Genomic DNA, 14,356 nt, shown 5'->3' with positions numbered 1-14,356 from the left:
ACTTAGTGAGTGCCAGCTTTGTGTCGGGGAGTTAGCTGGGCAGTCGGCTCGCGCGGCCTTATTTAATCCTGACACACTCCTATAGTTGTGTCAGTGCTATTATTAGCTCCTTCACACGAATGAGGAAGTGGAAGCTATGGGAGGTTGTCACCTGCCCGGAGGCACATCGTAAGTGGCTTACCTAGGGAGAGCCGTCTAAGGACAGGCAGCACCAGAGAATAACTCCGTACCCTCTTCCACACTTGCTGGGACCAGGCCCCCAGAGAAGGGGTGGGGGCAGGGTCCCCCAAACCTGAGCTGGCCGCAGGGTCTGGGGGTCCTTTGGCTATGTGAGCGTGAGAAGATACTGGGACCAGCGTGTCCTTTGGAAGGGACTGGTTCAGGAGAAGGACCACAAGATGGCAGAGCAGGAGGGGGGCAGGAGGAAGCATCCTCACCGAGTCTGGGAGGTGGCGCCCAGAGCTGGGCAAGGCCTTCTAGGGAATCGTCCTTGGCCTCCAACTTGAGAGAGGACTGCAGGCCACGGCCCTGCTGCTGTGAATATGGGAATGAGGCTGGTCAGCCTTCTGGGCAGCTTGGTGACAGAAGTACCAGCCGTGCTGGTGAGCGTGTTCCCCATGGTGTGCCGTGGTCTGCCTGAACGGGCCCCCGTGGGGCCAAGGGCAGTGTCTGTGGGCAGAGGGGTCCTGCACTGACCAAGGACAAGTCTGGGAAAGGGGGTGCCTCGTCCCTTCGGGTGCTGTTAGTAATAAGCCCCGTTCTACTGGAGTCTGACAGTGGTTCTCGGCAGAGGGTGATTTTGCCTTCCCCCGCCGCGAGGGGACCCTGGACAATGTTTGATTTCCCCAACCATGGAGGTGCTTCTTGTGTTGAGTGAGGGGGGCTGGGAATGCAGCTAAGTACCATACAATGTACAGGAGAGCCTGTCACCACAAAGACTTATCCAGCCTGAGATGTCAACAGTGCCAGGTTGAGAAACCCTGGATTATAATTATCACTGAAAATCTCTTCCTGAAACACACGGCCACAGAGAGTAACCACAGAGGAAAGTGGCCCCAAATCTCCCCAGTGAGCAGACCTAAGCAAAAGAAAGCTGGTATGTTTTATCTTCATGTTAACAGCCTTGGAGATCAAAACTGCCAGGTATTACACACACACACACACACACACACACACACACACACACATCTCAGATCTAGGCATTGTTTCCCTAGACCCTTTGAGCCACACTATGGGAAAGGTACTATTGCTTTCCCTGTGTATAAGTGAGGATGCACAGAGGCTCAGAGAGGATAAGCAACTTGTTCAAAGCCACACAGCCAGTAAAAAGGCTTAGCCATGGAAGACACTCAAGAGGCTTTGGGTTGAAGGGTATGATTGAAAAACAAAACAAAACAAAACTGGAGAGAGGGCAGGAGACAGGGTTTGGGTCCAGATCGCTACTGATCTGCTCTGGGGCTGGGACACATTCCTTACTTCAGGCTTTTGTCTCTTCATCTAAAAAATGAAGGACGCAGATGAGATCGTCTTCCATATTCCGTGATTCTTTCCATCTAAATCTTAAAATGGAACCATTTTCGTTTCTTTGTCTCCTCCCCCATCCACAACACCTATTCTTTCCTCCCAGGGCTTGGTCCTCATTTTCAGGGATGCAAAGCTCATCTATAATCCAGGAGCAGTTAAAGAACCATGCCATGCTGTGATCAATTAGCAAGAGTCTTAAGAAAGTGGTAATTTATTGCGTTTTGTGCGCTCGCTATGCCAGGAAAGCTAATATATGCTCACAGAAATGGAGGTACGAGACAGATGGCTGAGAATGCACGGCAGGCACATATATTTTAAGTCTGTAGGTTTGAGCCAGAAATAAATGAGGGGTGTGACAGCTCCGGGCAGAATGAGAGAGATGTCTTTTCAGGCAAAAAGGAGAAACTTGCCAACGATTAAATGGGCTGGTTTCAGGGATTCATTCAGTGATTTAAGCATCTACTAGGAAGCATCCCGTGACCGCGGTTGGAAAAATGACACAGATGCAGATAGTTGTCAAGGACACTCTCTGATGGGCGTGGATAATAGGACACCCTCCTCACTGACTGTCTGCCTCATTCTCTGTGCAAGTTAATTATCACAATAGCCCTCTGAAGCAGGCCCCATTCTCATCCCCATTTCTCAGGTGAAGAAACTGAGTCATCAAGGAGGTTAAGGGACTTGCGTTGGGTTTCTAACCAAGTCAGGTGGCCCAGAGAACCTGCCGTCACCAGGACACTTTCTACCTCTGTACTCATTGCAACAGCCCTATCTGTGAAATGTTTTGGTGGCTCTGAGTGTCTCTTTCCTCCCAAATGGTAGCATGTGAGAGCAGAAGTCACTTGTGAGTGACTGAGCCCAGCGGGTTTCATGCTTCTCTAAACTCGTGAACTTGATGCTTTACTCAGAGCTCAGGCTACAAGGTATAGAGAAGGTTGCTCTCCTCCTTCAGGGCCCTGGGATCCAGTGTGGAATCAAGGGCTCCTGACCTTGCCCACCTCCCTGTTCCCATTTTGCAGGTGACAAAACTGAGCCCCAAAGAGCCTATACACCAGAGTGGAAAGGACAGGCTGCGTAATTGTCAAACAAGGTAGTTAGAACAGCTTCAACATGATTTCCTAAGCACCTACTATCCTGTGCCAAGAGAGTCCCTGGGCTCTGAGAAGCACAGCAACTATGAAGACCCAAGAGGCACTTCATGAGGGTCTGGCTCACGAGCACGGCTTCTTTTCACTGGTGGGGGTTCCCGGGATCAGCAGTGGAGCCCTGTCTGTGGATCCCCAGAGGGGCATGATGACTCAGAGTCTGTTCAAGGAGCCCTCACACAAGGACCACGTTGTTCTCAGGTCTGACACAGACCGCTCTGGGCCCTTGCCACTCAGGAGGCTTGTGAGCAGGGCTATCACTTTAGGGAGAAGAACGGTGCTATGGGTTGAATTGTGTCCCTTAAAAAAAAAGAGATGTTGGGGGCGCCTGGGTGGCTCAGTCGGTTAAGCGTACAACTTTGGTTTGGGTCATGATCTCACGGTTCATGGGCTCGAGTCCCATGTCGGATTCTGTGCAGGAAGCTCAGAGCCTGGAGCCTATTTCAGATTCTGTGTCTCCCTCTCACTCTGCCCCTCCCCCGCTCATGCTCTGTCTCTCTCTGTCTCAAAAATTAAAAAAAAAAAAAAGAGAGAGAGAGAGAGATGTTGGAGCCCTAATCTTAGGACCTCAGAATATGGCCTTCGTTAAAAATAGGGTCTTTGTAGAAATGACGGAGGACATAAGGCAAGTCTCCATCCAATATGATTGGTGTCATTATAAAAAGGGGAAATTCTGACACAGAAATGCAGCAGGAAGAGAGCCATCTACAAGCCAAGAAATGTGTGAGGCTAGCAGAAGCCAGAACAGCCTGGAACAGATCCTTCCCTAGAGCCTTCAGAGGGAGCATGACCCTGCAGACACCTTGCTTTAGGTCTTCCAGCCCCCAGAACTGTGAGACGACCCATTTCTATTGTTCTAACCCACATAGCATGGGCTACACAACTACGGCACCAGGAAACTAACAGGGGCGGGGCAAAGCATCATCGATTCTGGCCCAAATCACCTGAATCCTTTTGTCCTGTTTTGCTTTGATTGATCTTTCCCGGATGGAGCAGATGCCTTTCTGGGTTTGCCACTGTAAACTTTGGAGCCCAACGGCGTGTGCACATTGTTAAGGCTTCTGATGGGCTTGCGACAAGAGCATCATATCTTCTCATGTAATCTGTCTCAAAAGGGTGGACAGCAGAGAACCAGACTCCTGCAGTGGGTGCGAATCCCGAGACCCCTGGCATTTGGGAGACACACTGAGGCTTATTCTACAAACAACTCCTGGTCGTGAGTGACCGCTGCCTGATGAGGGCAACTGTCCTTCCACACAAACCATCTCTGTCTTCACCGTTCCTTCTTCCAAATGCCTTCTTAGCAGAACTTTCGCCTGCCACTTATTTTCCTTCCTGCCACATGGGGATAGTTGCTTGAATCCAGGAAGTGGATCAGGTTGGAATCATAAATAGTTCCAAGCAGAGAAACAGAAAGACCGCATGGTTTAGTGGAAAGGGAGTTTAGGGTCTCAGAGAGGTTATGGGTAAGCCACTGCCCTACAACCGATCGCTGCTGGTCCTTGGGGAGATCACGTGGAACTCCTTGAACCTCAGACTCTTCATCTGTAAAAGAGCAATGACCGTTTCAATCCTGCCAACTAGGATTCTGGATGTTTTTATGAAGTGTTATGTAGACTGAATAATCTATGGGGGAACCAGTTAAATAACGAGGCCTTTGGGAAACTGGAATGTCTGGGAGACAGGGTTAGTTCCCTATGGCTGTTGTAACAAACCGGCATAGACATGGTGGCTTAAAACAACAGATATTTATGGTCCCGCAGCTCTGGGGGCCAGAAGCCCCAGATCGGTTACGTGAAGCCAAAGTCAAGGTGTCAACATGCTTCCCCTGGAGGCTCTTGGGAAGAAGCCATTTTGTGCTCCTGCAGCTCTTGTGGTTCCTTGGTTGGAATCTGGTGGAATTCCGTGGATTCTTGGCTGGTGTTTCTTGGCTTGTGGGTGCCTCCCTCCAACTTCTGCCTCCACGGTCACACTCCCTCCCTCTCTTCTGTGCATCTTCCTGAGTCTCTCTCTCTCTCTCTCTCTCTGGCAGAAACCTTTGTGATCACAGTTAGGACCCACCAGGATAACCCAGGATCATTTTCCCAGGTCAAGGTCTTTAACTTAATCACATCAGCAAAGCCCCTTTTTCCTTCTGAGGCAACATTTACAGGCCCCCGGGGTTGGGACCTGGCATCTTTCAATGGCTACATTCACCCATTATAGGTAGGTTGCCAAACAGAATGAGAAGGTGTGTATGTTTTTAAGAGTTCCCTTGGTGTCATTGCAAAGTAATACATGATAAAGCCCTGTCTTGGCTGGATAATTTATATCCCAGATATTATGAATGTCATCCCTGCCAGGGGGACCATTAGTCTCATTTAGTAGATGAAGATACTGAGGATCAGAGTTGCAGAGGAGGCTGCCCAGTTCTGCACAGCTGGCAGGTGGTGGGGTAGGACCCCCGGCTCTAAAGTTGGCCTTGGGACACCCCATCTCCCTGTTGCCCACGAAAGAGACCACGGATGCGGGTGACTGATGTCTTCCCTCCATGTGGCAATAATAAAACAATTCTGGCATCTTTTGGAGACCCGACCCCATGAGCTGCTGCTGCCTGCAAATGCTCACCCTGGACGGCTGGTCAGCAGGACGGCACACACCTTTCCGCCCTTGGCGGGGTGCTAGGACTTCCCAAAGGCGCTCCCACGTGAAGTGCATAATCTGATGTGACTTATGGGAATCACACCAGATGATGTGGGAAGTTGCTGGCCCAGCTGGGAAGGGGGTTGGGGTTTTCCAATATGGGTGAGTGGCTCAGGACTGCAAGGTCAAGGTCATGATGAAGTCGTCCTCCAACACCCTGGACGTCCAGGTGCCGCACTGCCTTCATTGTACCGCTCTCCATCTGGCAGAAACCACCTAGCCTGTCTGCTTCCTTTGTTCTTTAATTTCTTTTTTTAAATGTTTATTTTTAAGAGAGAACAAGAACACGAGCAGGGGAGGGGCAGAGAGAGGAGGGAGAGACTCCCAAGCAGGTTCCCCATTGTTAGCTCATAGCTCGACATGGGGCTCGATCTTACCACCCACGAGATCATGACCTGAGCCAAAATCAAGAGTTGGACATTTAACCAACCGACCCACCCAGATGCCCCTGTTCTTTATTTTTAAATCTTGCCCTTGGCTTCTGGAACAGGCAGGGCTACATTCTGTGCCCACTGGTTTGGCCCTTCACTTATCATGGGCTTTCTTTCACTTACTTATTATTTCCCTTTTCCGTGGTGATGATTTTACTGCACCTGAGACTTTCATTATAAAGTACATTGAACATCTCTTGAGAGTAGGAATGGTATACAGATTATTCCTTTTGTTGCAAAAAAAAAAAAAAGAGTGGCAGCCATTTTCTTAAGTGAAACTAAGAGGTATAAATGTGTAGGGCTGATAAAGAAGCCTCCTCCCTCCAAGCCAGGTCAATCCATCAATAGCTAATGTTGGAATCCCAAAGTGCCTCTTACATATGTTATTTTGTTTGCCCTTCTGACAACACTTGAGAGAATGTGGCTATTACTAATATACCCATTTTTCAGATGCTAAATGCCATGTCTGATGTCCCTGAGCCAAGATTTGTACCTCAGTCTTCCTTGCAGTTCACACAATGGACCCGGAGCCCTACGAGACTGTCTATGCGGCTACATGGTGGGTGACAGCCAGTGAACCTTACCTGCTGTGGCCATAGCTTTCGGGAGCATGGTACATGAAGACATTTCCTCGGGCTCTCCTTGCCCAGTGCCTGGCCATGTCGATCACAGGACAGGTGATAAAGTAGTCCCTGGGAAAATGAGGCAGAGGAGGGAGTTTCGTGATATGCGGCAGCTCTACAGACCCAGAGTAACTGAAGATACCCTCCATGCCCAGGGGACATTTGGCAATGTTTGGGAGATATTTTTGATTGTCACAGCTGGAGATGAAAAGGTTCTTATGGGCATCTAGTGGGGAGGGGCTTGGAAGGCTGCGAAATAACCCACAATGTGGGGACAGACCCCACGGGAAGGAAGTCATGCAGCCCTAAGCGTCTATAGTGAGGAGGTTAAGAACCCTGTTCTAGAATCCCAACGCGTCACATCTGCTCCCACTCTGGGGACGATGGGAAGATGTTTCAGAAGCCCCAGCTTGCAACGGTGGGGCCGTGTGTGGGCTGGGGCTCGAGGGCCGAGCTGCAAAAGGGGGCAGGCCTGATCAGAAGCCCACAGACCCGGGGGGCCTTGGGTCCACCAGCCTCTGAACCCCACTCGGCGACACTGTATCTCCTTGACCCTCCATCTCCTCAGCTGAGAAATGGCGCCTATGGGTCCCGCCCTGTAGGGACCTTTCAACAACTGAGGCCGGTAACAGCCATGTGAGTCCCTCAGTGCAGTGGGGCGTCCACTCTTTCTGGCTGTTGAGATGAACCCCTCTGTTGAGTCTGGAGGGCGGTGAGAGTGTTTATAGGAAAGGCTCTGAGGTGGGGCGGGGTCACCACGGGCTGGAAGGGCACAGGAGGCAGCCATGCTTCATCTCCTGAAGAAGAGGGGTGGTGAGCAGGGCCGGGATGGTATCAGACCTGCGGGAAAGAGTCACACCTCGCAGCTGGTGGAGGGGCGCTGCCGGGGAGAGGCCGGGGGGCCATGACGGCCTGAGCGAAGAGGGGGCTGGCGTCCCTCGGTGAGCCCTTCCTTGGTTACCTGCCCTCCCTCACACCTCAGCTCTTGCCCCAGGGCACGGATGTCTTCACAGCCAGTTAGAGGCAAAGTTGGAGAAAAGCTAAGTCTCTAAACTCCAGCCCTTCCTGAGCTCTGTCAACAGCCCAGATCTGAGCCAGTCCTGACGGGGTTAGGAGCCTCTCAGCGTCCAGGACTTGGACATCTCTGAGCTCTTAGCGTCCAGGCTGAGGCTGGGCCTCCAGGCATAGCTGCTGGCTGCAGGGTTGAAAGCAGAGCTCTCCGCTAGAGGGGAGATTAAAGCCTTTCTGGCCCCCAGGATCCCAGGGGAGGGGCCCCATTTCATCCTGCGCTAGTGACTCTGTGATTGGGAACCACAGACTCCCAGATGGGGAGACCCAGCCGGCCAGCGGGTATCAACACCCTTCAGGCCGTCCCTTCCCAGCACAGTCCAGGGCTCATGTGTGACCCGAGCATCACCGAGGCCTGCACCAGTGTGACAGTAGGAGCCCGCGTCCCCTCCGGCTTACCGGGTGGCATTCTCCAGGGCCCGGGAGAAGGAGGCATAGTCATCAGTGGAGTGCTCCAGGGAATAGTACCACGTGGCAGCTGCCCGGACCGCGGCATCCGCTTCCTCACCACCCAGCGAATTCTGTAGTGCCTGGTAAAAGGCTGTTTTGCTACTCGTCCGGCCTTGACTTTCCTCAAATTGCTAGAGAGAGAGAGAGAGCGGAAGGAAGGAAGGAAGGAAGGAAGGAAGGAAGGAAGGAAGGAAGGAAGGAAGGAAGGAAGGAAGGAAGGAAAGGGAAAGAAAATGCCTTAGTCAGATTCTGGAAATCTGGAGTCAGTATCCCTCAAACCTTGTTCTAGAAAGTTCTCTCTGTGCAGTGGCACATGGTGTGAAGCACAGCCATGCTGGAGCCAGGCCTCTGGGGTTCGAATCCCAGCACTAGCTGTGTGACCTCCACCAGGCGGCCATGGCCCTCTGTGCCCACCCCTCCCTACCTGGAAACAGACACAATGAACCAAAATGGAGAACACATGTGAAGCACTCCAAGTGGGCTCCTGGCATCCAGTGGGTGCTCAATAAATGTGAGCCACTATAGGAAGCTGGTAGGGGTCACCCTGTGCTTGATCCTCTCACCCCCTCAGCCAGCCTATCATTCGGTTTTGCTAACTTGAGCTTCATCACCAACTCGATCAGTCAGCAGAGTGCTCCCTGCACATTTACGCACAGGGTCACCCTCTGCGTCCAGAGCCAGCTGCATGCCGGGCCCAGGACCCAGCCGTGGACATGCTGATGAAGCTCCCTGGTCTCATGGGCCTCGCGTCCTGGTGGGCGGAGGCGGGAAGCAAATAATTATACAGTTTATCAAGGTTCCAGGGCCATGAAGGGAACAGAGCAGGTTGAGAGGGATGGGCTGGGGGGCAGGCATGCAGCATCTTGGGAGGCGTGTCTGAGTATCTTTCTCTCTCATTCTTCCCTCCCTCCCTCCTTCCTTCCTTCCCCATCCAGACATTCCTGTTCTCTGCATCAGGGCCATCTGGGACGACATCTCCCCCCTCCCAGGACTCGGTTTCCCCATTTTTGAAGACAAGGGGCAGCAGGGTGTCAGTGATGCAGTTGTTGAGTGTGAGGCCCAGACCCCTGGGTGATCCTATGCTGCGTGTTTACATATTTCTAGGCTCTTACGTCAACAGCGAAATACACTCATCAAGACACCCTCGTATGTTTAAATTGTTTTTCTAAACATTTCCAAGTGTATAGGACCTGTGATTAGAATTTGAGGCTTGGGTAAGATCAGGAAGCAACCCTTCCTGTCTGAGACATTCTTTCATCCCATCCTGGGGGGCAGACCTCAGCCTGGCTCACCCGGAAGAAGCCAGACCAATTAGTGGAATAACTGATTAAAGCCGTGTCCATCAGCTCAGGGGACGTGAGGGATGGAGGGCAGGGAGGCATTCAAAGACAGCATCTTTTTAATTCTATCTATAATGTGTGTTTCTTGGAAGAAGATCTGAAGCCAATGTGGCAAAATATTAATATCTGTTAAAAATGAACAGTGAAGGGGCACCTGGATGGCTCAGTTAGTTAAGCGTCCAACTTTAGCTCAGCTCATGATATCACAGTTCGCCAGTTCGGGCCCCTACATCGGGCTCCATGCTGACAGCTCAGAGCCTGGAGCCTGCTTTGGATTCTGTGTCTCCCTCTCTCTCTGTTCCTCCCCTGCTCTTGCTCTGTCTCTCTCTGTCTCTCAAAAATGAATAAATGTTAAAAAAATTTTTAAAAATAAAATGAATAGTGAATACAACAGTATTCATTGTATCAATGACTTTCCAGTATTTTTCAAAAATATTTATTTATTTATTTACTTATTTATTTATTTTGAGAGAGAGAGAGGGAGCACGCACATAGAGAGAGGCAGAGAGAGAGGGAGAGAGAAAGAGAGAATTCCAAGGAGGTTCCACTTGGAATCTGCAGAGCCTTGATGCGGGGCCCAATCCCATGACTGAGATCAGGACCTGGGCTGAAATCAAGAGTCGGACATTTAACCAACCAAACCACCCAGGTGTCTCTCAAGTATTTTTGACCATGACCTATAGTAAGAAAGACATTTCATACATTAGAACACACACACACACACACACAAACACACACAGACCCGACATAATGTTCATGAAGCACCTTCATGTTCATGACTTACCATATAGGACAGACCGGATAGTTTCCACTCTACCCTACTCTAGTCTAAGCTAGTCTGCTCAAAATACTTGCGTGCAAGCACAATCTCTTTGACGGACTTCATAACCTACTAGTAGTTCAGGGGAGAAAGAAACTGCATTTTAGTATTCTCTGCCCTTGTCTGAGTTTTTGGGATATTTTATAACAGAAACATCAGTACCCATGCGCACATCTCCAACGACTGCCATTTAGCATGCGTATTTCACCAACGTACCAAAATCACCGCATGAATTGGAAAATTGCACAGAACTGCTGCCAAATTCCAACACAACATGTGTAGAAAGGGCTTCGCGCAGTTCTGGGAACACTGTCAATAGATGTGAGTATTATTAACCTGCTCCCGGGCTAGGGCAGGGGCCCCGCACACCCTCGTGAAGCTGTGCTCAGTCCCCAGCTGCTGGCAGTGTTGGCTTCTTGACTGCTCCAGAATTACCATGCAGCAAAAGTGGCACACGGTGCTCAGGATGGCACTCAGTTGTGGCTTCTCAGTGAGCGTGCCGGACAGATGATTAGTGATGATACCATACAGGCTCGAAGCTGCAAGTAGACACTGGAGTCCAACCTCTTGGGCTCCAATCCCCAGAGTTCACGAGACCTGGACTTGGATGCTAGCTTTGCCACATACCAGCCGTTTTACCTTCAGCAAGTTACTCAATCTCCCTGTGCCTTTGTTTCCTCCTCTGTAAAATGGGCACAGTAATACTACCCTCTCCATAAAACTGTCATGCTGTTAAACGAGGCGATACTTCCAAGCTTCTCAGCATAATGTGTGCTATTGCTGCTAGATGTTCATAGACTCAACCCTGGGTCCTGCCCAGGTGGGTCATGGAAGCCTGTGTCTAAGAGGCCTCATCGACGCTGGTCCCATCGGGAACCCCTCTTTCCTGTCACTGCTGAATGACTGGCCCCATCGAAAGGGCAATGCCCCTTCATGAGCCCTTTGGAAACTATTTCCATGACTAGGTGGCTTTTAAGAGTTCAAGCCCTGGCACTGCTAGGAGAAAGGCCTGGAACACAGAAGAGTCTGAACAGCTCTCCAGCGAGGGAGCCAGAGGGAAGGGTCTGCTTGTGTGCCCCCGAGACTGTGCTTGCTTTCTCACTTTCGGGGGACCTGAGCCGGTGGCTGAGGCCAGCTAGGGCACGGCCTTGTTGGCCGGTCAGAGCCTACAGACGCATGGCGTGTGGCCTCCCCACCCCCCTCAGGACCACGTAGGATTGCGAAGGGGGCCCATTTCCAGCAAGAGCCACATCTCTTCATTCTTGGCCAGGACCAAAGCACAGATGCCGTTTCTAGTCTAATTAGAGAGTGGGCAGGAGGGATGGGGCTGCCACGTGACTCCCGGCACCGACTTCCACAAGCTGTAATTACATGCGGCCAGTCTCCGAAGTGGGTTTGCTCGGGGCCGGGACCCGGTAAGGACCACCAAGCGCTCCCACGTCCTCTGTGTGTGTGTGGTTGAAGGGCTGTCGTTAATATGTCCTACAGAAAAGTTCCAGCCGGCCAGGACACTTCTGAGACCTTGATGGGCTTCCCCATGGTCCCCAATGCCTTGTGGCCTAGTGCACCGAGCACGGGGTCTGTATTTGAGACGCGCACGTCCGAACCCGGCTTTGGTGTGGACCTCAGAGGATTCCCCGCCGTCAGTAAGTCTGCTCAGTGCGTAGTCCTCTCTGGGCCTGGGGTTGACGTTAGAATCAAATGAACTAATGATGACCAAGTGTCTGACACGCAGGTGACGGTACGTATTCCTTCTCTCTCTCCTCTAGCCAGTAAATCACTGAAAATAAATGTCCTTATGTTCACGCCAGGCCTGACGGATGTGGTGAAGAACGCTTTGCTGCAGGGCCTTTATCTTCTACCCACTATTCCCGCAACTAATTTCTGTCGAGGGCCAGCGCCTGCCCGGAGCATTTGGGAGGCGTCAGGGAACAATACGAGATAAATTCTCTGCCGTTTGCGGGCTGCCAGTTGAGCGGGAGAGCCTGATGGAGGCACGACAGATCTTGCGATACAGAAAGTTCGGTGGTGAAAAGGACAGGGCACGGAGAAGAGCAGCAGTGCAGGAAAGGGGCGGGGGTCCGGGATGGGGAGGGTTGGGACCGTAAACAGGGTCATGGGGGTGGGTCTCAGGCTTCGTGGAGGACAGCGGACCCGAGACTTGGGGAGGTGAGGGCTTGATGTGAGCGGCTGAGCAGGGGGGAAGGGAGGCCGGCGTGGCCAGTGCCGTGGATGAGGGCAGGGAGCAGGGATGAGGCAGAAGAACTGAGGGCGGAGCGGCTGGTGTGGCCCTGCCCCGATTTTACTGATTCAGGAGGGGCCAGAAGAAGGGTCCTCTACCTGGTTTGCAAGTGCCGCCCGCCAGGGATGGGGGTCCGTGTCAGGGAGAGGGACGAGAGCCATCTGCCAGGCGTCTTTGAGTTGGAGCTCCATGTTCTCTGGGTCAGTAAGGAGCTCACTGGCCATGGCTTCCTACTAACCCCTCTCCTGCCATGCCAGTCCCTTGATGTGGCTACAAATACCAAGGTGATCCTCAGGGACACCCCCCACGTGGCCGGCACTCTTAGGAGCAGAGAACTGCCCGTCTGGAGCCCTCCCTGAATCTCGTCCCTCTTCCTGGACCAGGGGACACCTCCTTCCTCTGCGGCTGAGGCCTCACCGCCCAGGGCTCCGGGGACGCTCCCCTCCACTTCTTTGGTGGCATCACTGGGCAAATCCCCTTTCATAGGACCCTCAAGGTGTAGCCCTCCATGGCTCCACCCCCACCAGGAGCTAAATGCAGATGGGCATCGCTGCCAAGATGGTTCCTGTCTGCATCCCTCGCCGCAGTGTTGCCAGCGCCAGGGTGCACACTCAGCAAGTCCATTTACTCCTCACCCCACAGCCATCTGGCTCCTCCCCGTCCCCACACGGCCACCCTCTCCAGGGTCACTGATGATGCCCCTCGACCCCCCCCCCCAGGCCAACGCTGGCGTCGTCCACCATTGCCACCGTGGTTCTCTTCTCCCCTCCACTCGGCGATGCCTCCCATCTCCTTTTCCCTGAACCGCTCTGCTCCAGGCTCCTCTCTGAAACACCTCTCTGAAACATCACTGGTAGGTTAATGATTCCCAAATCTCTCTCCAGCCTGAACCTCAGACCCGCATCTCCAAGTATCTCCCACCTCCTGGGAATCTCTCAGGTCCCTGGACCTCATCATGAGCCCAGTTTAACTCCATCGTCGACACATGCTCCTCCTCGCCTCCAGAGCCCTTCCCTGCTCTCCTCCTATCCTCAGTCACGAAGACCAGCAGCCAGCCACCCGACTGAAAAAGAGCTGCCTGCTGGCCCCTCCGGCTCCCCTACCTCCCCCCCATGCTACTGAACCCCAATCCCAGTACGTCTTCACCCCTGTCCTGTCCACTCCTCCTGCCCTCTCTTTGCTCACACCCTCATCAGCTTCTCCTCCATCCTGGGGCAGGAGCACTGACACTATCTGTGGCAGGTGGGGATTCGGGGAGACGCGTACACAGACGGTCCTTTGTTAGCTTCGGCGCATGGGTTACTCCGGGAGTTACACAGCATGGCTATGACATCAGAGGCTTGAGAAGAAGACACCTGGAATAGAATCTCCAAGGGAGCGACAGGCAGTCTGTCAGAGGTCACCTGATTCTTGCTAGTCTGCAGGGACGGAGGCATGCATTAATGGATGCCCCCAGAATTCTCTAGAGCTCTGAGGTAGACGGAGACAGATACTCATTTGTTCACTTAATGGATATAAATGAAAGGCCCCAGGGCCAGCAACGGAGGATCCAAATGAACAGGACACGGTTCTTGCCATTGGAACAGAGCTGGTAAAGCCGGGGAGGCAACTCATCGGTGGGCAAGCTGCCCCCTGAAAACTGGTGAAGGGTTTGCATCTGGTGTGGACGATGGGGGAGGCACAGCGGCCACGTCCTCACCCGCCACTCTCCCAGCCCCAGCCAGCATTCCCTTCCCCTCACCCCCTATCCCTGACCCTGGGGTCCAACATCCTGTCACGTCCAGCGACCCCACCTCTGACCTCTGCTCCCACCACTCAGTGACGTCTGACACTTGACCCTTCCTTCAGAAACCCTCTTTTCTTGGCTTTTGTGACATCAAATTTTCCTGGTTTTCTTCCAAACCTGTATCCACAGCTCTGACCTCTCTCCTGATCCCCCACTGTGTACACCCAACTGCCAACCCAAGGTGTATCCCAAACCTGGTTGTTTCTTGTTACCATGCCTGCCGTCCTCACTTAACTTATTAGCTT

At 52.5% G+C, this 14,356-nt stretch overlaps 1 protein-coding gene across 1 annotated transcript in view; it reads right to left on the bottom strand.

Annotated features, from left to right (window-relative positions):
* TG (thyroglobulin) overlaps positions 1-14,356 on the bottom strand; it is a 254,014-nt gene that overhangs the window by 12,970 nt on the left and 226,688 nt on the right. Inside the window, exons 44-45 of the mRNA XM_039240195.1 lie at positions 7,873-8,054; positions 6,367-6,474 (exon numbers count right to left, since the gene is read on the bottom strand). Coding sequence (XP_039096126.1) covers positions 6,367-6,474; positions 7,873-8,054 — 290 coding nt within the window. The remainder of the gene's footprint in view (positions 1-6,366; positions 6,475-7,872; positions 8,055-14,356) is intronic.

The sequence above is a fragment of the Hyaena hyaena genome, unplaced genomic scaffold (assembly GCF_003009895.1).
Source record: "Hyaena hyaena isolate Hyena2069 unplaced genomic scaffold, ASM300989v1 scaffold_169, whole genome shotgun sequence".
In the NCBI taxonomy this organism is placed as follows: Eukaryota; Metazoa; Chordata; class Mammalia; order Carnivora; family Hyaenidae; genus Hyaena; species Hyaena hyaena.
Note: the sequence above shows the minus strand (reverse complement) of the source record. Positions and strands in the feature narration are given on the sequence as shown.